The 24,446-nt window shown below is 38.8% G+C and overlaps 1 protein-coding gene across 1 annotated transcript; it reads right to left on the bottom strand.

Moving 5' to 3' along the window:
* Positions 1-1,942: 1,942 nt before the first annotated feature.
* On the bottom strand, positions 1,943-18,433 carry LOC143877152 (uncharacterized). Its single transcript, XM_077379023.1, has 5 exons — positions 17,895-18,433; positions 7,434-7,532; positions 4,372-4,416; positions 3,663-3,800; positions 1,943-2,483 (listed from the first exon to the last, which is right to left on the bottom strand). Exons 1-5 carry the CDS (start codon positions 18,273-18,275, stop codon positions 2,103-2,105), a joined length of 1,044 nt encoding a protein of 347 aa, XP_077235138.1. The 5' UTR covers positions 18,276-18,433; the 3' UTR covers positions 1,943-2,102.
* Between the last annotated feature and the right edge of the window lie 6,013 nt (positions 18,434-24,446).

Below are 24,446 nucleotides of genomic sequence, written 5' to 3'. Positions count from 1 at the left end.
TCTAAAATGGCTGCTTTACTTGTTAATTGGAATGATTTTTTTCAATTGGTTATTTTGACAATGGTTTAATTTTGTGTAAACAGAAGAATGGTAGAACGAAGAGCTTCTTTTATCTTACACGTCGACGGCTTTGTAAAGGATGCGGTATCATTTGAATACATCGGCAGGAAGAAGTTGCCCGTAATTGTGGGTCGAAAAAAAATTGTGAAAAAATTGGAAGCAATTAGGGGTTTAAACCAAACTTTAGGGCTCTAAACCATACAATTCTAAGAAATTAGGGGTTCAAACAAAACTTTACGACTTTAAACCATATATTTCTAAAAAACATAACCAAACTTTAGGGCTTTAAACCATAGATTTCTAAAAAAAAATTAGGGTTTTAGTTGCTGATTTTCCAAACTGAAAGAGAGATAGAGAGAGTACCAACCCTAACTTATTGGTTTGAGTCTAAACTGATTTGGGAAAATTATAGAGTTTTCTAAATTGATTTTCCAAAATATACGGTTTTCTCAACTAATTTGGAAAAATATAGGGTTTTCTAAACTATATTTCTAAACCAAACCTGGAGGTTTAAACCAATAATCTGTGAAAATTTGGGGAAAATTTGGGGTTTAAACCAAATTTTAAGGCTTTAAACCATAGATTTCTAAAAAACTTAGGGGTTTAAACAACTGAAAGGGAGAGACTACCAACCTGTGAGAGGAGGTTCACTCAGAATAAGAGGATACCGGAGAGAGGTGCACGAACCTGAAAGGCATTGTGACCCTCTAATGGACGGTTGGGATCATCCCATGAGAGAAAGAGGGCATTGTGGCCCTCTAATGGACGGTTGGGATCATCCCATGAGAGAGAGAGGGGCATTGTGACCCTCTAATAGACGGCTGGGATCATCCCATGAGAGAGAGGGGGGCATTGTGGCCATTTAATGGACGGTTAGGATCATCCCATGAGAGAGAGGGGGGCATTGGGGCCCTCTAATGAACGGTTGGGATCATCCCACGAGAGAGAGAGAGAGAGAGAGAGAGAGAGAGAGAGAGAGAGAGAGGGGCATTGTGGCCCTCTAATGGACTGTTGGGATCATCCCATGAGAGAGAAAGTGAGAGGAATTGTGGCCCTCTAATAGACAGTTGGGATCATCCCATGAGAGAGAGAGGGGGCATTGTGGCCCTTTAATGGACGGTTGGGATCATCCCATGAGAGAGAGGGGGGCATTGGGGACCTCTAATGGACGGTTGGGATCATCCCACGAGAGAGAGAGAGAGAGCCCTCTAATGGACTGTTGGGATCATCCCATGAGAGAGAAAGAGAGGAATTGTGACCCTCTAATTGATGGTTGGGATCATCCCATGAGAGAGAGAGAGAGAGAGAGGTGACGGTATTTTAAAAATGAGGGTATTTTTGTCCTAAACCCTTGCAAACCAGTCACCATCACTATAGATTGGTTATTTCCAAGTCTCCCCTATTCATATGTCCTAGTCAGTAGAAAGTCCTTTCATTTGGTCATTTTCCCTAAAATGAATGCCCTTCTAAATAAAACTCAGAGCTTCTGTGCTACAACTTACCTCTTTCATTTGTGATCAAACAATGGAAATCTAAGAAATTTAGGAAAAAAAATTTCTTTTCCAGAAAACTCCAGATTAGTGTAGGCATGCCAAGACCCAGCTTGAATGAGGCTTTTGTGTTTCTAAAATGTATTCCAAGAAAAGATTCTTAAGTTTCTTAGGACCCAGAAAATAATTTCAGCTTCATACACTGGTCTTGCCAAGTTTAAAAAAGAAAAAGAGAAAAAAAAAAACCATTAAAAAGAAGTGAATGTCTAATTCACTACGCATTTCATTGATTCTAGTTAATTCTTTTGTGATTGCTAACCTCTTTCTTTACAATACTTCCTGTATTAGAGTTATCTGTAGAAGGCCCCTCAGATGATGACATAGGAATCAAATATTCAAACATGTAATGGATCTTATTTCAGTCCATAAAATATCCATGAAAAACTGAAATTCTTTGAAGCCTATGTAAGGGAAGACCAAAAAAAGGCCCCCTGAAACTGAAAGTATAACTGGCAAAGCAAGGCAGGACATATTAGGATGCATGATCTGCAACTAAGAACCAGTTGTGTCTGAGTTAGAATTTGTTTTGAGATTCAGGTCGCCATGACTTTTGGTAATTCGTCTGAGCCACAAGCTAACAGGTTTTTCCAAGACGGCCACTTTGATGTTACTCCACACATCTGACTTAGTAGGAAGCTGTGCAATTTTCTCTGCAATTTCCATGTCTTCAGGTAGAACATAGCCAAAAACAGTGTACGCTCGTTTCCATTCGTTATGATTTGCGAGGCTGATAAAGAATTCGGGTCCTGAACTGATCCATGCAACTGACCCTCTCTTTATATCTGGACATGCTTCCATTTCTATCGGGTTGAACGCGACTCCTTCGGCTTCAAGAGTTCCTTGAATCAATGCAAAAGGAGGGCCTAAAGGAGCCTGGATAGTTCACAACAAGTAACTTGATAGGGGAGGATAAAAAGACCACCATAGTTTGCAAACCAAGTGAACTTTATATACTATTAACATGCCTGATAAAGATAAAACGACAATATGGAGATACCAACACCTTTAACCAAAACATAAAGGAAACATAATAAGTCGAAAAGAACAAATAGCGATCATTGGACAAAGCATTCCATTGGTCTACTCTCTTTATTTACACAAAATGGGATCTAAGGGTTGAACATGTCTTCTTAGTTTACATGATTTTCCTATTTTTTTCGCTTTCCAACAGAAAAAATCAGAATTATTGGAGACACACTATATGGTAAAAGTTGGACCAGGCTGGGCCTGCTCTGAGTTTGTCAAAAAATGAATTGGTTCAAAGAAAACCCATCCAAGTACAAGGAAAAGGCTAAACCAAAACCAGGCACACCATCCTCCCGACTAAGAAAGTCTAACTCGGTTTAACTTGAGCTGACTTGGCAGCCGATACCAAGTTATGATTCCCATTCCAGCCCCAATAAACATACTTTAAATATAATTTTTTTATCACCATAATAGCCATTGCAGCAATTATTGGAGCTGTCCTCCACGGGGACAGTAATTATTGGGTAAAAGCTGTTCCTGGGATAGGCTACCCTCCTTAGATAATCTTATCTTGAATAAACCACTGGGATTGGCTACCCTGTTTGTATAGTATACCCTATAAGTTGGCAATGTTCTCGACGTGACCGATATAGCATGCCTATCTCAACTCAACTCAACTCAACTCAACAAAGCCTTTGTCCCAAACTAGTTGGGGTTGGCTAAATGAATCATTGGATAGCAAGCCTATCCAATGACAAAATAAACCGTAGCTTGTTATCCCCATGGAGAAAAACCCAATGGATATTAGCCCCATAGAAAAGCACGCAAATAAAATTACAAATATTTCTATTTGTTGTGTTGTTCTAGCAATTTGCAGCTCTTGCCGAGAAGCTCAATAATAAAGTTTTACTGTTAGAGGCAAACAAAAAAGGAAAATCATGAGCATATGAAGATGTATACATACCAATAGCAGATGAGTACATTTTTTTTAATGAACAGATGTATACATATTTATAGCAGATAAATTGGACTAACCTAATTAAATAGGCAGCAATTAATGAAAATTGTAAAGAAATTCAGTCTTACATCACTGATGTGGTTCCCTTCTGAATCCCAAGAGCTTCCCCGGCCTTCTGCACGATAAAATTGGCAGCCTGCACAATGGCGTGCTCTCAACAGCTCAACAATGTAGGCCACAGAGCGTGGGGCACAATCAGGGAGAAGCTGTACCAAATCTAGAATTATCAGAGCAGGGAGATAGACAAGTGCTTTAAGAACCTTTCAAATAAAAAGTGAAGTGAATGGAGGAAAGTGTGTTTGTCAACTTGGAAGATAGTATGGTGTTTTGACAATAACAATAGCTTGAAACGACAGACATGTGAAACACTCAAGTATGAAATGAAATCCAACTGAGATCTTTCATTTCTCAAATTTTAAAGAGAACACAACGGAACCTGATGACACAAACACATAAAGGCCAAAATGACAGTTACTGCCCTAACGTAGGACAAATGAAGGCGCAAAACCAACGACTGAGATCTGAGAGTCAACCCCAGTTTCAGCGAAATCATCAACCACGGCCTTTGCCTCCAATGGGCATGGGAGACCTTGCTAATACATGTTCTTAAGAGCCAAGTAACTAACATACACAATAGTAAAATCTCACACAGACATGAGACAACAGCAAATCCAATTACAAAACATAATCGACACATGCGTTCCACTTTACAAGAAGGGGGCATAAGCAATACCCAAAGCATAAGCCATATACATCGATTGAAAAATGAGCACTTACCTTTATATGAAGGATTCCATATTCCGACTCAAAACCAATGATACCCTGTATGAAAAAAGCTCCACCAAGAAGAAAATGTCAACAACACAACTCTCACCAAATTCAATAACTCATTCAATAAAGAGAAAAACAACCAATTGTATGTTTTACAGAAAGATCATAAAGAATGAAGACTAAGTGCAAACAAAATATATGAGAATGGGGGAAAAGGCAAAAGCGCCTCTAAACTAAGAATAACATGAGGGATGACGACAATACAAACCTTTAGAAATATATAAAAGAGCATAAACTACCATTTTCTACCATACTCCCCCCTCTAACTATGCAATGACTCTAATCCAATGGAACTTGTTGCACAGATTAGCATGCATGATCCTTGGTAAGGCTATATTAGTAAAATGAGTGACCTGGCTTCTATACACTATCTGACTTGGAATGATTATTTCACTGGAAACCTTTCATTTTTATGAAGTAACAGTCTATATCCATGTGTTTTGCATGAGCATGATAGACCCGATATTCTGACCATTGGATTGATCTATGATTGTTGTAGTACAAATTACTGCTTACTGTTTTGATATTCAATTCAGCCAGAACGTGCTAGGTCCATGAAAGATAAGCAACTGCTGTTATCATGCCTTGTCCCTGCCTTTGCAATAAAGTTTACAACAATTTTCTCCTTTTCGATACCCAACAATTATAAAATGCTACCCTTGAAGACAGTAAACCAAGTTTGACGAAACAATATTTGACTTCCTATGTATTCATTGACAAGATATATAGTGTGCTTAGAGAATGTGATGCCGAAGTCTCCCACCAAACTTCAGAGCATGGTACGCATTGGTTATCAGCTGATAAAGGGATGGAGATTTCATAATGGTAATCAGATTGATTTGATTGCCCAGATCAAAGGTCGAAAGTTAGTGACCCAATCCGAGGAAACGGAATGCATTAATAAATTAGTTTCCTATTTCTGACTTGGAGAGAGTATTTTTGACTTGCCGTTCACGTAGAATGGAGCTTAACGGGTTATAGGGCAGTAAAAGGAAATTAACAGATGATTTTTGCCTATTGTGGGAACACTTTGGGCAGCATTAAATGCTTGGTGCCCCATTTAGCGAACAAGGAAAGCACGATTTGTGATAGGGAGACCCCATGAAACCCTAGCCCACACGATTCACATGCCTGTGGAAATGGCCGAGCTGTCTAAGCAACCGCCCATCTTGTGAGTTGAGGAGATGCTTACTTGATGCGAAGGTCCACAACAACAGCATTGTGGAAGAGTTTCCATATGAAGACGCATCCTTTGGAAGGAATGCACTCCCAAATTTGCTCACCCTAAGGTTGCTCAGAAATGGAAACCGATCACCCGGCCAGAGGCAGAAACTGAATCACGATGGGAAATTCGGGAAATTACTTCCCTCGACTCGAGGGAGCACCTCATCCGAGCACGTGTGTGTGTGTGTGTGTGTGTGTGAGAGAGAGAGAGAGAGAGAGAGAGAGAGAGAGAGAGAGATTATAGGGCCCGTTCTAATCTTCATAAACCGATTTTTACTTCTTAAAACTATCGCAAAAACAGTCAAGTTTTAGGGGGAAGGCCATAGACCTATTTCCGAGTTTAGAACATCAAATGAAACGTTTGAAATTTCTATTCAATGCAGTTAAAACTGATTCAAATGATCAAACTATTAGAAATCAATCCATTGGAAAAAAGGAAATCGGCAAAAAGGTTTCTTGATGGACCTCTAGAAAGAAGATTTTTCACCTCTGAACTTTATGCACACTCTTTCATCTTCTATTCTTCTTTTGCTTGAAGTTTTGAAGCACTATAACTTTCTAATGTTTCTTCATTTTGATTAAACTTGGGAAGTTTAATAGCAACCCCCCTCTTGTCACGAGCAATTATTTAAGGGCCTAATCAATTATTCTTTATTTCCATTGTCAATGCTGGGTTCATTAGGAAGATTGAAAATAGTCCGACTCTGCTTTATTATGTTATATTTGTTGGTGCTTCATGTACTAACGTCATAAATTAATGCATAATATACAACATACTACAAGTTATATAAATAGTTTAAAGCATAAGTGCATGAGCAAAACTACTAAATATACAGTTTAAGTAGTATTATACGTGCAAGTAAATGTTATATGTAGATATACATTTATATACTTGTATTTATATTATACATGACCTAATTCTTTTGTCCCTTCTAGTTGTAAGCTCGCCTAGAGCAAGGTAAAAGCATACTTGCCCAGAGGGACTAGTTGCCTAGGCCCTTTCGCCCTAGGCTAGGATAGGCAAGGCATGTTAAAATTTATAGTGGTTCCCTTGAGAATCAGACTACTTAAGGTAGGTAGTTACATGCCCTATGCATCACCTTGACTAGACATAGTCTTCTCACAGAGAAGCACTTAATGCTTGGTTTTGGAACTTACATCACCAGAGTGATGCAGGACATACGCCATTTATTTGATTCAGCTTCCTTCTTGACATGGCTTCTTGTCGATGTGGATGAGGTTTCTATTTTAATTCAGGATGAGACCAGCATTCTTCCCATGAAAGGTGGTCTTAAATGAAGTACATTCGTTATATACAGCCCTTGGATTAGTTAACATAATTATGTTAACAATGTGAACGAGTGCGCACACCCACAGATATATAGGGAAATGATATCCTCACACTCTTTACACTTTTCTAATTGGCTTTTAAAGGTTGTTACAATTCCCAAAATGCTCTGAACAACTAATTTAAGAAAGTGTACAGTAAAGAATAAAGGGCCATTAGTGAAACAAGGGAGTGAGAATATCATGTGTGTGTGTGTGTATTTATATGTATACGTATATGCATATATGTGCATATATGCATATTTGGGAAATGATAAGTGTGTGTGTGTGTGTGTGTGCGCGCGCGTCTCTGTAGATGTTATTCTCACTTCAATTAATGAGTGGAGTAGATCCAATGGGGTGTTGTGACTGGGTTTTTGCGAGGGTGGCCTTCAATTCAGCATTCCTAATATATATAATCTCCATTACAAGTTCAGAAATGGAAGAAAATCAAATACCTCTCCTTTTCCAAAAATAAGCCCGGAAGTCCAAAGAACTCTGTCACCTGCCTCTTTCGTCTCAGGGAGCAAGGGATCCTTTTGTTTCTTTAACCAGCACTATAAAAAGGAAAAAAATCAGGATTATGTAAGGGAAAAAAAAGTTGTCCTGCCAACAATACTTTCCAAGTTTAGGACATAAGAAAGGTTGATATATCATGCAAGTTATTTTTCTTACTACAGTTGCCATGTTGAATTTCAAGACAGCCATTCAAAGAAAAATTTGAATTTCAAGACAAGACAAGATGTCTCATGATTTCTATTAGTTTCTATAGAATTCCTAAGTAAATCTAGGAAATAAGACATGCGGAAGAATTCTGGAATCAGGATATGCTATACAGCAGAAGCTACTAGCTGAAATTTCAGATGGTTTGTATGGAGTCTTCTTTATCAGTTTATTTTTATAATAACTCTATAGTAATGCATACATCAAAACTAGCTTATTTGACAAAGCAGCTTATTTTACGAAATAATCAAAGTGTATATGTGTAGCTTATTTGACAAAGCAGCTTATTTTACGAAATAATCAAAGTGTATATGTGTCTTGTCGGAACACAGAATTACAAGCATTGCTTGCAGGAAAACTTGTTTTATTCTCTTTGTTTGATAGACCTGCTGCCTTAAGGATAGCAATACATTATTTCCTTGGTTTGGTTGGGAGACAATGCAAAGTTACACTCATCAACTCTTTCCAACTTATGTAATTGGTAGGACTTAGGACCATGTCTTATTTACTTTAGAGTAAGATAAAGCAATGTTAACATAAGAAGCTGATATTATATATTAAATACAATTTGTGTCTGTGAGTGGATACTTTCAGAACATTTTACATCTCCCTAACAGCGGCTCACACACAAGGCACATGTGCACGAGACTCAGACTGTTCATCTAGCATGCCGATTGTGTTGTGGGTAAACCATATCCCAAAAATGATGTTCAAACAGATGATCTTAACTGTAGTATCGGCTGGCTTCTAAGGATTCCACCTGGAAAATTGGAAAAAAAAAGAAAGAAGAAGACCTATAAACTACATTCAACGAGTGAAATTCCTCTAATTGGACAATTAGGATCATTAGTGTTTTTTTTTTTTTTTGGGTTATGGACTTACAGCCCCTCCATGGTGTGGCCCTCTAGATGAAAATTGTGGAAGTTGTATACATGCACGTGTAGAGGGGTAGAGATGAAAAGTGGTTTCCCATAGTACCCCCTCCCTTTATGGAGGAAAAGGAGGAGGACGGGAGGGGGTAGGGAAGGAAATTTAGATGTAGATTTAAGTATGTATGTATGGATACATGGAGACCCCCTCCCTTTACGGAGGAAAAGGAGGAGGACGGGAGGGGGTAGGGAAGGAAATTTAGATGTAGAATTAAGTATGTATGTATGGAGAGAGAGAGAGAGAGAGAGAGAGAGAGAGAGAGAGAGAGAGAGAGAGAGAGAGAGAGTTGGTTGTCATTAGCTCTATAAACAAACAATCTTCCAAACATTTCCAACACTCTTTAAGCCCTACAATTATCCATATCCTCCTGATCCTCTCAAAAGAAATCATATCCATGTAACTTTCTTTAGAGGATCTGGTAAGTAGCCACAAACCCACTTAAATAAGAAAACCCTAGCCATCAAGGTATAGGGCTATCTGACTTAAATAAAGCCCATATCCTTGGATAAACATTTTTGTTTATCTATAAAATGAAAATGATAGTTTACAACTTTCTTGTGGTGACTCACGTGCTACACAGGACACTCTCGAAGAGTTCTAGGCAACAAACCCAGTGCAACCAAAGATGATTTTGATGAAAATTATAGTTATTCCAGGATACAATGTGCAACATCACGGTGTTTCTTAAAAGTTCTTGCATGAACTAGCTTACCGCTCCAGTTAGCACTAGGCATTGTGAACTGTGATGATGGCTAAATATATCAAACATCTCAAAACACCTTATAACTTCTGATTATGGATAAGACTTAAGAGATAAGATATAAATATTTATAGGGCAACTTAAAATTTTGTGGAAATCCCATGCCCTTGAATTTTAAATTCCATTTTTAAACAACAGGTCATACTGCATAGCAAATTTATGTTGAGATATCAGTCTTTTCTTTTGACCTCATCCTTTGTAGAAATAATTAAGATAAGATTCAATTAGTTGGTGGGGTTCTTATATAAGGTGCTAGCCAAAGTTCTAGTGGAAAGAATGAAGGTCTTACCAAATATCATCTCCTCTAGCCAATGTGCTTTCATAAGTGACAGACAGATTACGGGTTCTTCCCTTATCGCGAATGAGACGATAGATTACTATTCCAAGATGGGTAAGGAAGGTATTGTGTGCAAGCTTGATATGGAAAAAGCATATGATCGGGTGGAATGGGATTATTTAGACTATCTACTCAATCGTATGGGATTTGGGATCAAATGGAGATCGTGGATAAGGAATTGTGTCTCATCGGCATGGTTTTCAGTGATTATTAATGGCTCACCTAAAGGTTTTTTCAAATCCTCTATAGGTTTGAGACAGGGGGATCCTCTTTCAACTTTCCTATTTCTTCTAGTAGCAGAAACGTGAAGTAGGCTATTGGATAAAGGGAAAGATGAAGGTCTAATTGAGGGATTCGAAATTGGGGAAGGACAGTTAGAGGTTACTCATTTGCAATTTGCGGACGATACCTTGCTCTTCAGTTCTCCGGACAGTCTTAAAGTGGTAAATCTAAAAGCAATTATCAAGTGTTATGAAATGATATCGGGACAAAGATCAAACTTCCACAAGTCCAAGGTGGTATTAATGCTCAGCCAGAGAAGGTGTATCGATTGGCAGATGTTATGGGATGCATGGTGGAGTCCTTTCCTTCTACTTACCTCGTTTTACCTATTGGAGTTGGTAGATTGAGGAAGGAGAGTTGGGAACCTATAGTTGGCAGAGTGGAGAAGAGGCTAGAAACTTGGAAGAGGAATTTAGTATCCAAAGGAGCCAGACTCACATTAATCAAAGCAGTGTTGGCCAATATTCCTATATATCAGCTTTCGGTCTTCAAATGTCCCATGAGCATCATTATGAGACTAGAAAAAATACAAAGGCGATTCCTATGGGGAGGGGCAATTGAAAAGAAAGGAATTCCATTGGTGAGCTGGAAAGAAGAATGTAAACCCATTAAGGCAGGTGGCCTTGGCATTAGACGAATCAAGGAAACTAATCAAGCGTTGTTAAGTAAATGGCTATGGAGATACGGAGAGGAGGAGTATCACTTGTGGGCAAAAGTTATTGCAAAAAAGTATGGATCGTGTATTGGGCATTGGGAATCGAAGGATAAATTCTGGAAAAAAGGCAAAACTCCATGGAGGGATGTATTGTGCTGTAAAGCAAAATTCTTGGAAAGAATAAGGTTCAGGGTCTATGAGGGGGACATGGTGAGATTTTGGTGTGACAAGTGGTGTGATGATATTCCCTTAAAGGAAGCTTTTCTGCGTTTGTTTGCATTAGCTTCTGTGAAGGAGGTAATGGTGAAGGATTGCTTTACTAAAGGAGATAACAGAGTTGTGTGGTCTTCACCTTTTAGAAGAAGTTTTTTTGACAGAGAACTCGAAGGGGTGGAAAGGCTTTTTGAGAAATTGGAAAAGTGTTATATCAAACTTGATGGGAGAGACAAAAGGATTTGGGTCTAGAACTCAGATGGGAAATTCACGGTTAAATCATTTTACCATAACCTCCTACCTTGCCTCGCTACCTCCAAAGTAGCCAAAGTATGGGACATAAAAGCACCACCGAGCGTATGTATTTTTGGCTGGGCAGCTGTTCCTGAAAGGATACAGACCATTTATTTCCTCAGAAAAAGGAATATGTTGATAATCAATCATTGTGCCCTTTGCATGGAGGATGGTGAAGCTGTGGATCACCTTTTAGTACATTGCAAGATGGCTAGAGTGAAATGGGGCCGATTATTGGATAGACTTGGGATAGCATGGGTGTTCCAAGCTAAATTCAAGGAGCTATTCGAAAGCTGGGCTACGGCACCATGGAAGAAAAAAGGCAAGATACTTTGGCAAGTTTCGTTTTTAGCCATTATCTGGGTTCTCTGGAATGAACGGAATGCAAGGACTTTTTAGGGATATATAAAGGGATCGTTATTTCTATTTAATAAGGTGATTACTCTAACCATATCGTGGGTTAAAACATTATAAAGCTTTAGATCTGTATCGGCATACGATTTATGGCATGGTTGGAAAGAGAATTGCAAAGGGTCTAGTAATAATTCTAAAGTACTTCAACGAAGGTCGCCGCCTACACAAGGAATTTTTAAAATGAATTTTGACGGCTCCAGTTTGGGGAACCCGGGTCCATCGGGTATGGGAGGTCTATTGAGAGATCAGGATGGATTATTAGTTTGGGCCAAGGTTGCCAAGGCGGGAATTGAAAGCGGGATTCGATTCGGGATTCGAAAGCGGGAATCGTGGGGTTGCCAGAGAGTCGACGGAGATTCGCCGGGGATTCGCCCGGGATTCGTCGGGGATTCGCCGGGGAATCGCTGGGGAGTTGGGATTCGCTGGGGATTCACAGGGAATCGCCTGGGAATCGGGGTTTTCATAAATTGGGAATCGGGGTTCCCAAAATTGGGAATCGGGGTTCCGACGGAATCGATTCAGGATTCCCCAGAATCGGGGAATCAAATCAAATCACGATTCCGATTCGCGATTCGGGGAATCGCGAATCCCCACCCTCAGGTACGAATCCTGCTTCCCTGGTTTGGGCATTTAGAGGCCCCATCGGTGTGGCGGACTCTAATGAGGCAAAAGTTCGCGTCGACATCATGGAATCAAATTACTACAAAATGCGGACCTAAATAAGGTGGTCGTAGAAGGTGATTCGCTTAATGTTATCAGATGGCTTCGAAGATCAAAGGTTGTTCCTTGGCGATTCACATCTCTATTTGATGAGATTCAAGATAGAATTGGGATGGCTTCAATTTCATTTAATCATGTGAGGCGGATAAATTGGCAAGAGATGGTGACATGGTGTACTAGGGAGAGTATTGAGTTTTTCAATTATCTTCCTCCCTAGTTCTTGTTGTATTTTCAGTCTTATGATTATTCGTTGTCCATTGTTTCCTATATGATGTACTATCTGGGATCGTCTCGATCCTCCTCTTTTCAATATTATTATCGTTACTATTCAAAAAAAAAAAAAATGTTCTTCTGGATCTTTATACTACAATCAGCATCCAAAACTAACTGTCGCAATCAATATCAGCAAGTAAAATCTATATTTTGAAAGCCGAATGATCTAAAGTCTAAACAACATTTAAATGACCCTATACATTGAAAGATCTCAGCCAACACTCACTCAGTAATTCAAAGTTAAAAGCCGGTCACGGAGCAATGATAATTGCCACACGAAAATTTGGAAAAAAAATATATAAAAACATGTTCGTTTATGGATTTAACTTTTGACTTCGATTGTTTCCCTTTAAGCAATTTTCTCGCGATGCATGTTAAACTTATTTCAAGAAGAGAATAAATACACCCAACCAATCTCCCTTGGGGTCAAGAACCATATAAACATTGGGTATTTTCATACTCCAATCAGCTAAGGTACTACGATGACATGAGCTTCCATTTGGATATTGACAATGGACCTTCTACCACAAGCAAGTTTAAAGACACTCAACTCTGTATGAGTCTGTGAGATGACATGTGGCATTTTGGAACTCTACACCTCTTTTGCACTCCCTTCTGAAAGATCATACCAGATCCCCTACCCTGCCACTCATGTTTAAGCATACACTAAGCCACTCAATCAAGTATAGTTACACACTCATGGATACCAAAATACTTCTAAATTGAAACAAACTACCTCTCTCTTAACTACCTGACTGTTAATGGATACCAAATCCCTTCTAAATGAAAGCACACCACCTCTATCTTAAACTACTTGCTAGTCGTACATTCTAAACAAGGTTTTTTTTTTTTTTTTGAATAGGCAAACGGGGGGGTTAGGCAAGACCCCTACCAGAATGAATAAGAAAACATAAGATAACACGATTACATCCAAATATAGCAGCAACCCTCACTATCATTTTTTATTAAATCAGCGAGGGGTGAGGGGATAGAATGCAAGTCTACATCTTTCCCTTTAACTGGGCACTCATTTTTTGGACAAATAATCTGCGGCTCCATTTGCTTCACGCCATGTGTGGGAGAGCTTCCATTCACTGAATTCTTCCAGAAAAGTTATGATTCTCTCTCTCTCTCGTAGGTTTTTTCCTCCATGGGTAAGTCCCGTCACTACCTATTTTAAACAAGTTAATAGCATCAACTAGAGGAAAAATAAGATCAGAACTTTAATGGATACCAAATTCCTTCTAACTGAAGGCACACTACCTCTCTCTCTTAACTACCCACTGGTTGTACATTCTAAACAAGTTAATAACATCAACTATAAGGAAAAATATATATATACATCCCCATATTTTGTCAAAGACATCTCCCCTCTACTTTTTCTAGCGATATTGAAACCATTTATTTTTCTTTCAGTTCGTAACAGTATTCCATATGATTTGGCATATCAACCCTAAACAAATACTCAAACAAATCATTCCTCTCTCTCTCTCTCTCTCTCTCTCTCTCTCTCTCTCTCTCTCTCTCAACATTTTTCAGAATTGGGAGTGAATCTTATTTTCCCAACTTCAAATTTTAAGTTCCCACATTTTCTCCATAATGGTATTAGTTCCCATGTTCTTTAAGCCCTTCATGCATCTTAAAGTTCTCTCCCAGTACCAATAATGACAACAACAAAACCTATTTTCTCATATGAAATGATAATGCTAAAAAAACAATAAAGAATCACCATATAGATCAAGCATTAATAATGAAACAAACCCTAAAAACTAAATCTCCAAATCCAAAAACAAATCAACATTCATTATCTCAGACAAAAAAAAAAAAAAACAGCATTAAATAAGTAAAACCCCAAAAACTCAAAATCTTAAAAAACACATAACCATACAACAAAATAAAACCAAACTCACCTCACCAAACTTATGTCCACATTTCTCCCTATTCACGGTTAAATCATTTTACCATAACCTCCTACCTTGCCTCGCTACCTCCAAAGTAGCTAAAGTATGGGACATAAAAGCACCACCGAGCGTATGTATTTTTGGTTGGGCAGCTGTTCTTGAAAGGATACAGACCATTTATTTCCTCAGAAAAAGGAATATGTTGATAATCAATCATTGTGCCCTTTGCATGGAGGATGGTGAATCTGTGGATCACCTTTTAGTACATTGCAAGATGGCTAGAGTGAAATGGGGCCGATTATTGGATAGACTTGGGATAGCATGGGTGTTCCAAGCTAAATTCAAGGAGCTATTCGAAAGCTGGGCTACGGCACCATGGAAGAAAAAAGGCAAGATACTTTGGCAAGTTTCGTTTTTAGCCATTATCTGGGTTCTCTGGAATGAACGTAATGCAAGGACATTTTAGGGATATACAAAGGGATCGTTATTTCTATTTAATAAGGTGATTACTCTAACCATATCGTGGGTTAAAACATTATAAAGCTTTAGATTTGTATCGGCATACGATTTATGGCATGGTTGGAAAGAGATTTGCAAAGGGTCTAGTAATAATTCTAAAGTACTTCAACGATGGTTGCCGCCTACACAAGGAATTTTTAAAATGAATTTTGACGGCTCCAGTTTGGGGAACCCGGGTCCATCTGGTATGGGAGGTCTATTGAGAGATGAGGATGGATTAGTAGTTTGGGCCAAGGCGGGAATTGAAAGCGGGATTCGATTCGGGATTCGAAAGCGGGAATCGAAGGCTCCTGGGATGGTTGGAAGCGGGAATCGTGGGTTTGCCAGAGAGTCAACAGAGATTCGTCGGGGATTCGCCGGGGATTCGCCGAGGAATCACTGGGAGTCGCTGGGGAGTTGGGATTCGCAGGGAATCGCCTGGGAATCGGGGTTCCTATAAAGTGGGAATCGGGGTTTTCATAAATTGGGAATCGGGGTTCCCAAAATTGAGAATCGGGGTTCCGACGGAATCGATTCGGGATTCCCCAGAATCGGGGAATCGAATCGAATCACGATTCCGATTCGCGATTCGGGGAATCGGGAATCCCCACCCTCAGGTACAAATCCTGCTTCCTTGGTTTGGGCATTTAGAGGCCCTATCGGTGTGGCGGACTCTAATGAGGCAAAAGTTCGCGTCGACATCATGGAATCAAATTACTACAAAATGCGGACCTAAATAAGGTGGTCGTAGAAGGTGATTCGCTTAATGTTATCAGATGGCTTCGAAGATCAAAGGTTGTTCCTTGGCGATTCGCATCCCTATTTGATGAGATTCAAGATAGAATTGGGATGGCTTCAATTTCGTTTAATCATGTGAGGCGGATAAATTGGCAAGAGATGGTGACATGGTGTACTAGGGAGAGTATTGAGTTTTTCAATTATCTTCCTCCCTAGTTCTTGTTGTATTTTCAGTCTTATGATTATTCGTTGTCCATTGTTTCCTATATGATGTACTATCTGGGATCGTCTCGATCCTCCTCTTTTCAATATTATTATCGTTGCTATTCAAAAAAAAAAAAAGTTCTTCTGGATCTTTATACTACAATCAGCATCCAAAACTAACTGTCGCAATCAATATCAGCAAGTAAAATCTATATTTTGAAAGACGAATGATCTAAAGTCTAAACAACATTTAAATGACCCTATACATTGAAAGATCTCAGCCAACACTCACTCAGTAATTCAAAGTTAAAAGCCGGTCACGGAGCAATGATAATTGCCACACGGAAATTTGGAAAAAAAAAATATAAAAACATGTTCGTTTATGGATTTAATTTTGACTTCGATTGTTTCCCTTTAAGCAATTTTCTCGCGGTGCATGTTAAACTTATTTCAAGAAGAGAATAAATACACCCAACCAATCTCCCTTGGGGTCAAGAACCATATAAACATTGGGTATTTTCATACTCCAATCAGCTAAGGTACTACGATGACATGAGCTTCCATTTGGATATTGACAATGTACCTTCTACCACAAGCAAGTTTAAAGACACTCAACTCTGTATGAGTCTGTGAGATGACATGTGGCATTTTGGAACTCTACACCTCTTTTGCACTCCCTTCTGAAAGATCATACCAGATCCCCTACCCTGCCACTCATGTTTAAGCATACACTAAGCCACTCAATCAAGTATAGTTACACACTCATGGATACCAAAATACTTCTAAATTGAAACAAACTACCTCTCTCTTAACTACCTGACTGTTAATGGATACCAAATCCCTTCTAAATGAAAGCACACCACCTCTATCTTAAACTACTTGCTAGTCGTACATTCTAAACAAGGTTTTTTTTTTTTTTTTTTTTTTAATAGGCAAACGGGGGTTAGGCAAGACCCCTACCAGAATGAATAAGAAAACATAAGATAACACGATTACATGCAAATATAGCAGCAACCCTCACTATCATTTTTTATTAAATCAGCGAGGGGTGAGGGGATAGAATGCAAGTCTACATCTTTCCCTGTAACTGGGCACTCATTTTTTGGACAACTAATCTGCGGCTCCATTTGCTTCACGCCATGTGTGGGAGAGCTTCCATTCACTGAATTCTTCCAGAAAAGTTATGATTCTCTCTCTCTCGAGTAGGTTTTTTCCTCCACGGGTAAGTCCCGTCACTACCTATTTTAAACAAGTTAATAGCATCAACTAGACGAAAAATAAGATCAGAACTTTAATGGATACCAAATTCCTTCTAACTGAAGGCACACTACCTCTCTCTCTTAACTACCCATTGGTCGTACATTCTAAACAAGTTAATAACATCAACTAGAAGGAAAAAAAAAATACATCCCCATATTTTGTCAAAGACATGTCCCCTCTACTTTTTCTAGCGATATTGAAACCATTTATTTTTCTTTCAGTTCGTAACAGTATTCCATATGATTTGGCATATCAACCCTAAACAAATACTCAAACAAATCATTCCTTCCAATCTCTCTCTCTCTCTCTCTCTCTCTCTCTCTCTCTCTCTCTTAACATTTTCAGAATTGGGGGTGAATCTTATTTTCCCAACTTCAAATTTAAGTTCCCACATTTTCTCCATAATGGTATTAGTTCCCATGTTCTTTAAGCCCTTCATGCATCTTAAAGTTCTCTCCCAGTACCAATAATGACAACAACAAAACCTATTTTCTCATATGAAATGATAATGCTAAAAAAACAATAAAGAATCACCATATAGATCAAGCATTAATAATGAAACAAACCCTAAAAACTAAATCTCCAAATCCAAAAACAAATCAACATTCATTATCTCAGACAAAAAAAAAAAAAAAAACAGCATTAAATAAGTAAAACCCCAAAAACTCAAAATCTTAAAAAACACATAACCATACAACAAAATAAAACCAAACTCACCTCACCAAACTTATGTCCACATTTCTCCCTATTCCCACAAAACACCCATGAATCACACAAGCAAGGCCCATCTCCACCGCACATCGCCTTGCACGCCCTGCAACATTCCTTTGATGAATTAAACTTAAAATCCGTACCCCATTTAACAGCTGACCCCCAAAGCTCCAAATTCTCAATCCCCTTACAACACTCCTCTGATTCCCCTTCTTCTCTCAAAATCCCCTTCTCCTCTGCAAGCGAAATAGACAACGACGATAGATTTGATGGCCGGAAAGCCACAGAGAGACCCATATATACAAGAGAACATGAAAAAAGACCCATCAATAGGAGGATCACGAATGCCCAACGGCTAGTTTCGGATTCATTTGGTTTTCTTGCCATTCAGAGAAAAAAAACCCTAAAATTTGAGCACTGTGCGTAGTACGCTCACCTGTAGACCAGACTATTTGTGTCATCGACTCATCGCCAACAACATGAACCTCGTACAGCATGGACCCACCGCCACGTGTAGGGTCATGAATTTTTTTCGTAGTTAAAGTACCCTTATCTCACCTGATCATGCTAAAAAAGACGTCCTGAAAATATTGATTTTTGCATGCCTCAATCTTGGAAATGTGATCGTGTTAATCAAATCATGCCAAAACGTGGGTTATTCATGCCAACTTTGTCTTCTGACCAAGGTAGTGTTTGTAGGAAAAACAATCCACGGAAAATAATATTTCATGGAAAAAAAAATCCAAGGTACAATATATTTGTATGATCGAACCTCTAAATCAATTAAGTAAAGATCGTGTTCTTCAACCGTGAGGTCGGAGGTTCAATCTCAGCTTACCCACAAAAACAAGTATATTAGATATGCAATTTTAAGGCTTTCTCTAGAAGGAAAACACCTTATAGCAACATAAAATATGTCGCTATTATTCCATTGCTATAACACTTTTGTGAGACCGATTTTCCTGTCGCGAAACTCATTAGCGACAATTAAAAAAGGAAGATGATATTGCCACTCCCCTGCATTAAGCGCACTCTCCCCTTATAGCGTCAAATCACGCTATAAGGGAGCGTGCGGGTAATGCAGGGAGTAAAAATATCATCGCCCATAAAAAAAATCGATCACTGTTTGTCACCCATTAGGGACTATTCCTTGTAATCGTGGATAGATATATTTTATGGGAAGTGATAAATTCACCTCCTTTTGCACTAGAAGGGGCTGGCCCGGGGAAGAAACGGGGGTATTATTTTATTTCTCATATTTTATAAATTGAAATAAATTGTATTCTTTATTATGAAAACTACATATATCCCTAGCTATAAGTATTTCTACAGCTTCGTACATTCTCTCTGTGCTGTGCTTGTGCATGTGTATGTAATTCTGTTATGTTGGTTATGACATGTAGAGTAGGAGGTGCAGAATTGATTGGGTTAGTTAAGGGTCACATTAGGTTCTCCTTTGATGTTTTGAGAACGGTGGTAGGTGGTGCTTTTCCTGTTTGTTTCATTTTATTAACCTTGTACTAATTAAGTTATTTGCCTGTACAAATTTTCCGTTTTTATTTTGGAAGGAGTCCACACAGATCTTTGAATTCTGGATTCATAATTGTTTTGTAGTGTTCTCTTATGAAGGTTGCAACTCATCTCCGGTTGCCATGGATATGATAGTGCCATTATTAAAATATGACAGTGCCGATATCAGTGCCTCTCTCAATCTTTATTGATAAAGACACATGCTGTTAGAATATGTGAGATCTTACAGTCAGATTACGTTGAAGCACACCGTTGGATCACCATGGTGCTAGATTAGGCAAGTGGGTTGAATGGGGTAATCTGGCCAGATTAGGTAGCTAGCTTAAATTAGCAATTAGGCTAATCTTAGTAGGTAGGATTTCTAGAATTATCTCTTGCCTTGGTTATGTTTATTTCTTTCTATGTTTATCTTGTATGTGCCTTATATAAGCACACCTTGAGATCCATTGTAATTAATCCAAGAATAATAGAAATCCTCTCAAATTTGACATGGTATCAAAGCATAACGATCCTCTGCCCTCAGCACAACAAAGATATTGTCTTCCACCGGCGGACGGCCGATGTAGCCGTCCAGCCCAAATCTCTTAGCCTCTTCCGCTCTCTCTTAATAGCTCCACTTGTCAAACCATAAGTCTAGCCTCTGTCCCTTCCTTTATAATTCCTAATTAAATTTCTACCTATGTTTTCTTACATCTAGCCCCACCCCAAGATTTGATAAAGGCAGCCCTACATTATGATTTCCATGTGTTTCCTCTTATATTCAAATCTTATCATTCTCCTTGAAACAAGTTTTTTTGTCCCCCACTATTAATATTTGCACCGCTCTTTTTTTACACTATCCAATGTTTCTTATGATCTTGATGTTCGCCAATAATTATTTTTCTCGGCCTATCATTGCTGCCCATCTCTTTGTTTTTCCCCTTAAAAAAAGAAGAAGCATGCACTCTTCAAACCCATGAAATCGTACCCTTTTTAGTCGTACTTTTCTTGCTGATATTTGTTGCTACAACCCGCTATTTGTCGCCTCTCTGCATATTTGTCCGACTTTTCTCTATCCTTCAATTCTACTTTTGTTTGTCTCTTATTTCAATTGAGGTACCTCTTCGAGGTGCGTACCTGAAATAAATCGTTCTACTCATTTGAGGGGCCGTCATTATTTGAGGTTCGTGCCTGAGAGAGTCAAATTCCATGAGGATCGGTACTTACTGACCCATGATTTCTCGCCCATCGTGGCCCATTCTTGCCCATCGTGGCTCATTCTTGCCCATTCCGGCACTGGTCTATTTTGACCAATTTCTTGTTCATTCCAGCATTGGTCCATAGTGACCCATTTATACTCACCCATCGAGGCTTGAGTATCATCCAGCTCCTTTGAAGCTATGATCTATTGGCTTCTAAGCCCTCTCTACAAAACACGAACAAGCGGCGTCTTCTTCGGCATTCAGTATCGGTTATCGTCAGCAACAACATTAGGGGATATTCATCATCAATCTAGCAGTGCTCTTCAAATCAAAAGATTCTATTTTCTTATGGGGAGAAATTTTTATTTTCTTATTGAGGAATTTCATTGTAATCAAACGTATGCTGATTTTTCAATCCACATACGTTTGAGGGGGCATGTTAGAATATGTGAGATCTTACAGTCAGATTACGTTGAATCACACCGTTGGATCACCATGGTGCTAGATTAGGCAAGTGGGTTGAATGTGGTAACCTGGCTAGATTAGGTAGCTAGCTTAAATTAGCAATTAGGCTAATCTTAGTAGGTAGGATTTCTAGAATTATCTTTTGTCTTGGTTATGTTTATTTCTTTCTATGTTTATCTTGTATGTGCCCTATATAAGCACACCTTGAGATCCATTGTAATTAATCCAAGAATAATAGAAATTCTCTCAAATTTGGCACATGCAGTCATTATTTTTTTATATGCCCCCGCTATCTTCCCAGTCTCATTCACCACCCTATCGATTTTTGACCTCTTACATGGTGGAGCCTAGTTGTATTAAAACCCCTTTTGCTTGTGCCCATTTCTTTATGAAAGATTAAACCTTCATTTAAGATTCGTTTTGTTTTGGATTTTGAGAACCGATTGTGAGTCCAAAACCGATTATTGGACTTAAAATGAAATGTAAATTCGAGTCCAATAAAAGATGGACAATGGGTTCTCAAAATCCAAAATAAAAATGGCCCTGCTCATCTTAGACTTAAAGAACCGATTGTGAGTCCAACAGGGAGGAGACAGGCGTTGGATTTACTTGAAACTTACTTACTAAAATAGTGGTAGGTACTGTCTGGTTGTCAACCCCGTGGAGTAGTGGTAGGGAGTGTCATTACCAACATAGAGAGAAGATAGAGGAAAAAGAGAGGAAGGAAAAGGCAGCATTCCTAAGAAATCTAAGCAAAAAAGCCAGTTTTTTGTGGTTTTTGGCTTGAATTTTATTGGGAGGAGACAAGTGTGACACAAGCAAACAACTAATGATCAACCAGGAGACATCCTTGGTAGTCTCCGGAGATTTCAGTGATATATTAGCAACCAAACAAGGGATTTTGCTGATGTGGCACTCAAATGCCAAGAAAGACCCCTAAGCCACACCTGCTCTTATGCAACCAAACATAAGCTAAGGGTCCGTGGAATTTGATTATGCCTATTCATCCAAAAAACCCTTTTTCACTATCATACTTACACACTTTGCCGTATTCAGATGCAGACACATCAATACAATATATTACCATATGTGGATGCCAATGTCGGCCAACATATTACTATGCTTGCTGACAGCACACTGAGGAGGGCGACGCCCCTGACCGTCCTTCCATGCATGTGGGCAAGACTATACAGGATTTCTGGGCCGCATACATGGTGAGTTTGGATCACCGGAATCAGGCACTGAATCGTCATCTTATTCCAATTCCAGCGTGTGGTTCAAAATATGAACAGAACCAAGGAGTAGAAATGACACCGGGGCGGACTTAAAGAGCGAAAAATGCTAGAATCTATCTCCAGTTCCAAGAGAAATATTCTGATTCCACAATGGCGGGACCCTCATGCGCTGGGCCGCCTTTTTTTTTTTTTTTATCCTGTTTTGCTAGCAACCCTTAAATGCCTATTATGCCGACAAAAAAAAGTTTATAGGGACTTTAACAGTAACATTTAATATTGCTATAAATCAATTTACCTACCATGTATGATTATTTACATGCAATATATTAGTAGTGAATATTAACCATCCATTTCTATGGATTTTGTATTTCCCGGAAACTATATATAGGTAACATTTTACATCTAAGGGCAAATGATACACACAATTAGATATTAGAATTGCATGATTGGTGTGATTTTTGGGCAACAAGAGATCCAATGCAACCCTATGACATGTATAAGATTTTAAATGAGCTCGGGGGCTGGCGCAGCCCAAACACCAAAGAACTAACAAACCAAGAACGAATTGACAAAGAGAAGAAAAAAATGAAAATGTCACATATGCCGTGAGCTAAAATTTTAGGGAAAAATACACTTAGACCCTGTGGTTTCTGACACATTCAACTTAACCCCTCTCGAATTCAACGCATCCTCCTCCAACAAATCACCTACCATTCCTCGTTCATGGTCAGTGATGTTGATTTTCAACTTTGATCGCGATAGACTAGGATAGGATGTTCTTACAAGTCCCACTATTGATAACAAATGAGCAAATGTTCTCGGCCGCCGTACATGTAGTGTGAAAAATATCTTTTCTAAGATGGTTGTTGGAATTGTCTCGAGGTGAAACCATTTCCTTTCGAATAACCAAGGCTTCCCTAACACCACCTTGTAGTCTTACTATTTCATCATCATCCTCGTACTCATCATAGATTGGTTCATTTTGACTTTCCTTGCTTGCATCAATAAGCAACTGCTTGCCCTCTTGATTTAGTAGATGTTGATAAAGCCATTGATTGTAGTTAAAAGGAGGAAATGCTTCTGCATTTTCTTCTTCATCTTCTTGCAGGTGTGGATTTTGAACTTTCTTCGACGGGATCGTGTCAGTTCCAGATGTGTCCACCATGTCGAGGCTCATCCTCTCAGCTTCAAAGTCACAAGCTGGACTTACTTGTGTTTTGGAACCCCTTTGAACTCAAATATTCTTTCTACCGCGCATAATCAATCCAAGAACTCTTACGCGGACAATCTACCATGGAACTTGGGCACCTCTATTCTCAGTCCGGATTCCCTACTAGGGGTGTCCATTATTCGGTCATAACCGAATAACCGAACCTAACCGAATTGGTTTGGTCGGTTTGGTTCGGTTTTTTTCCTTTTCGGTTCGGTTTCGGTTTTTCTTTTTTGGAAATTCGATTATTCGATTTCGGTTTCGATTCTCAAAAAACAATTCGGTTAACCGAAATCATGATAAAAACCATTTTTTTTTTAAAAAAAAGTACTATATGGGCACTCCGTAGGATGATCAAAACTGTCCATTTGATTTATCACAACTTAATTAGGTTGTGCTCAAAAAATCATTTCGATTGGATGATCCCAGCCCTCCGATCGAAACCGAGATTGTGTTTTTTTCCCCTCTTTTTTCTCACACTATTCAGTTAACTGAAATAACCGATTTTTTTATCAGTTTGGTTTTTAAAAATTTCGGTTTGGTTTAGGTTACCGAAATTTGATAATCAAATTTCGGTTATTTCGGTTCGGTTATAACCAAATAACCACCCCTATTCCCTACTGCGGTTGTCTCTTTCACGTGGGTTCACTAAAGCCCCCATTTGCACCCTCTCATGGAAAGGGTTCAGACAGATTTCATCTTCCTCCCGGCTAGGCATTCCTATTAATTATTATATTACATCAATAAAAAATGGGAGGCCAAGAAAAAGGAAATGGAAAATTCTAGTCAAGAACCGACAACACCAGTTGCATCCGTCTTTAAAATAATGGTTCGAAAAGTGAAAAGGCATAATATATATTAAGTTAGAAGAACATATCATGAGTAATCCAATCAAAACACGCCAAACACATAATCTAATTAGCGTTTAAAACCCTAA

Source organism: Tasmannia lanceolata, unplaced genomic scaffold, assembly GCF_043159265.1.
Source record: "Tasmannia lanceolata isolate RefF3 unplaced genomic scaffold, GAP_Taslan_0.1 ptg000005l, whole genome shotgun sequence".
Taxonomy (NCBI): Eukaryota; Viridiplantae; Streptophyta; class Magnoliopsida; order Canellales; family Winteraceae; genus Tasmannia; species Tasmannia lanceolata.
This window is presented reverse-complemented; position numbering and strand designations above follow the sequence as displayed.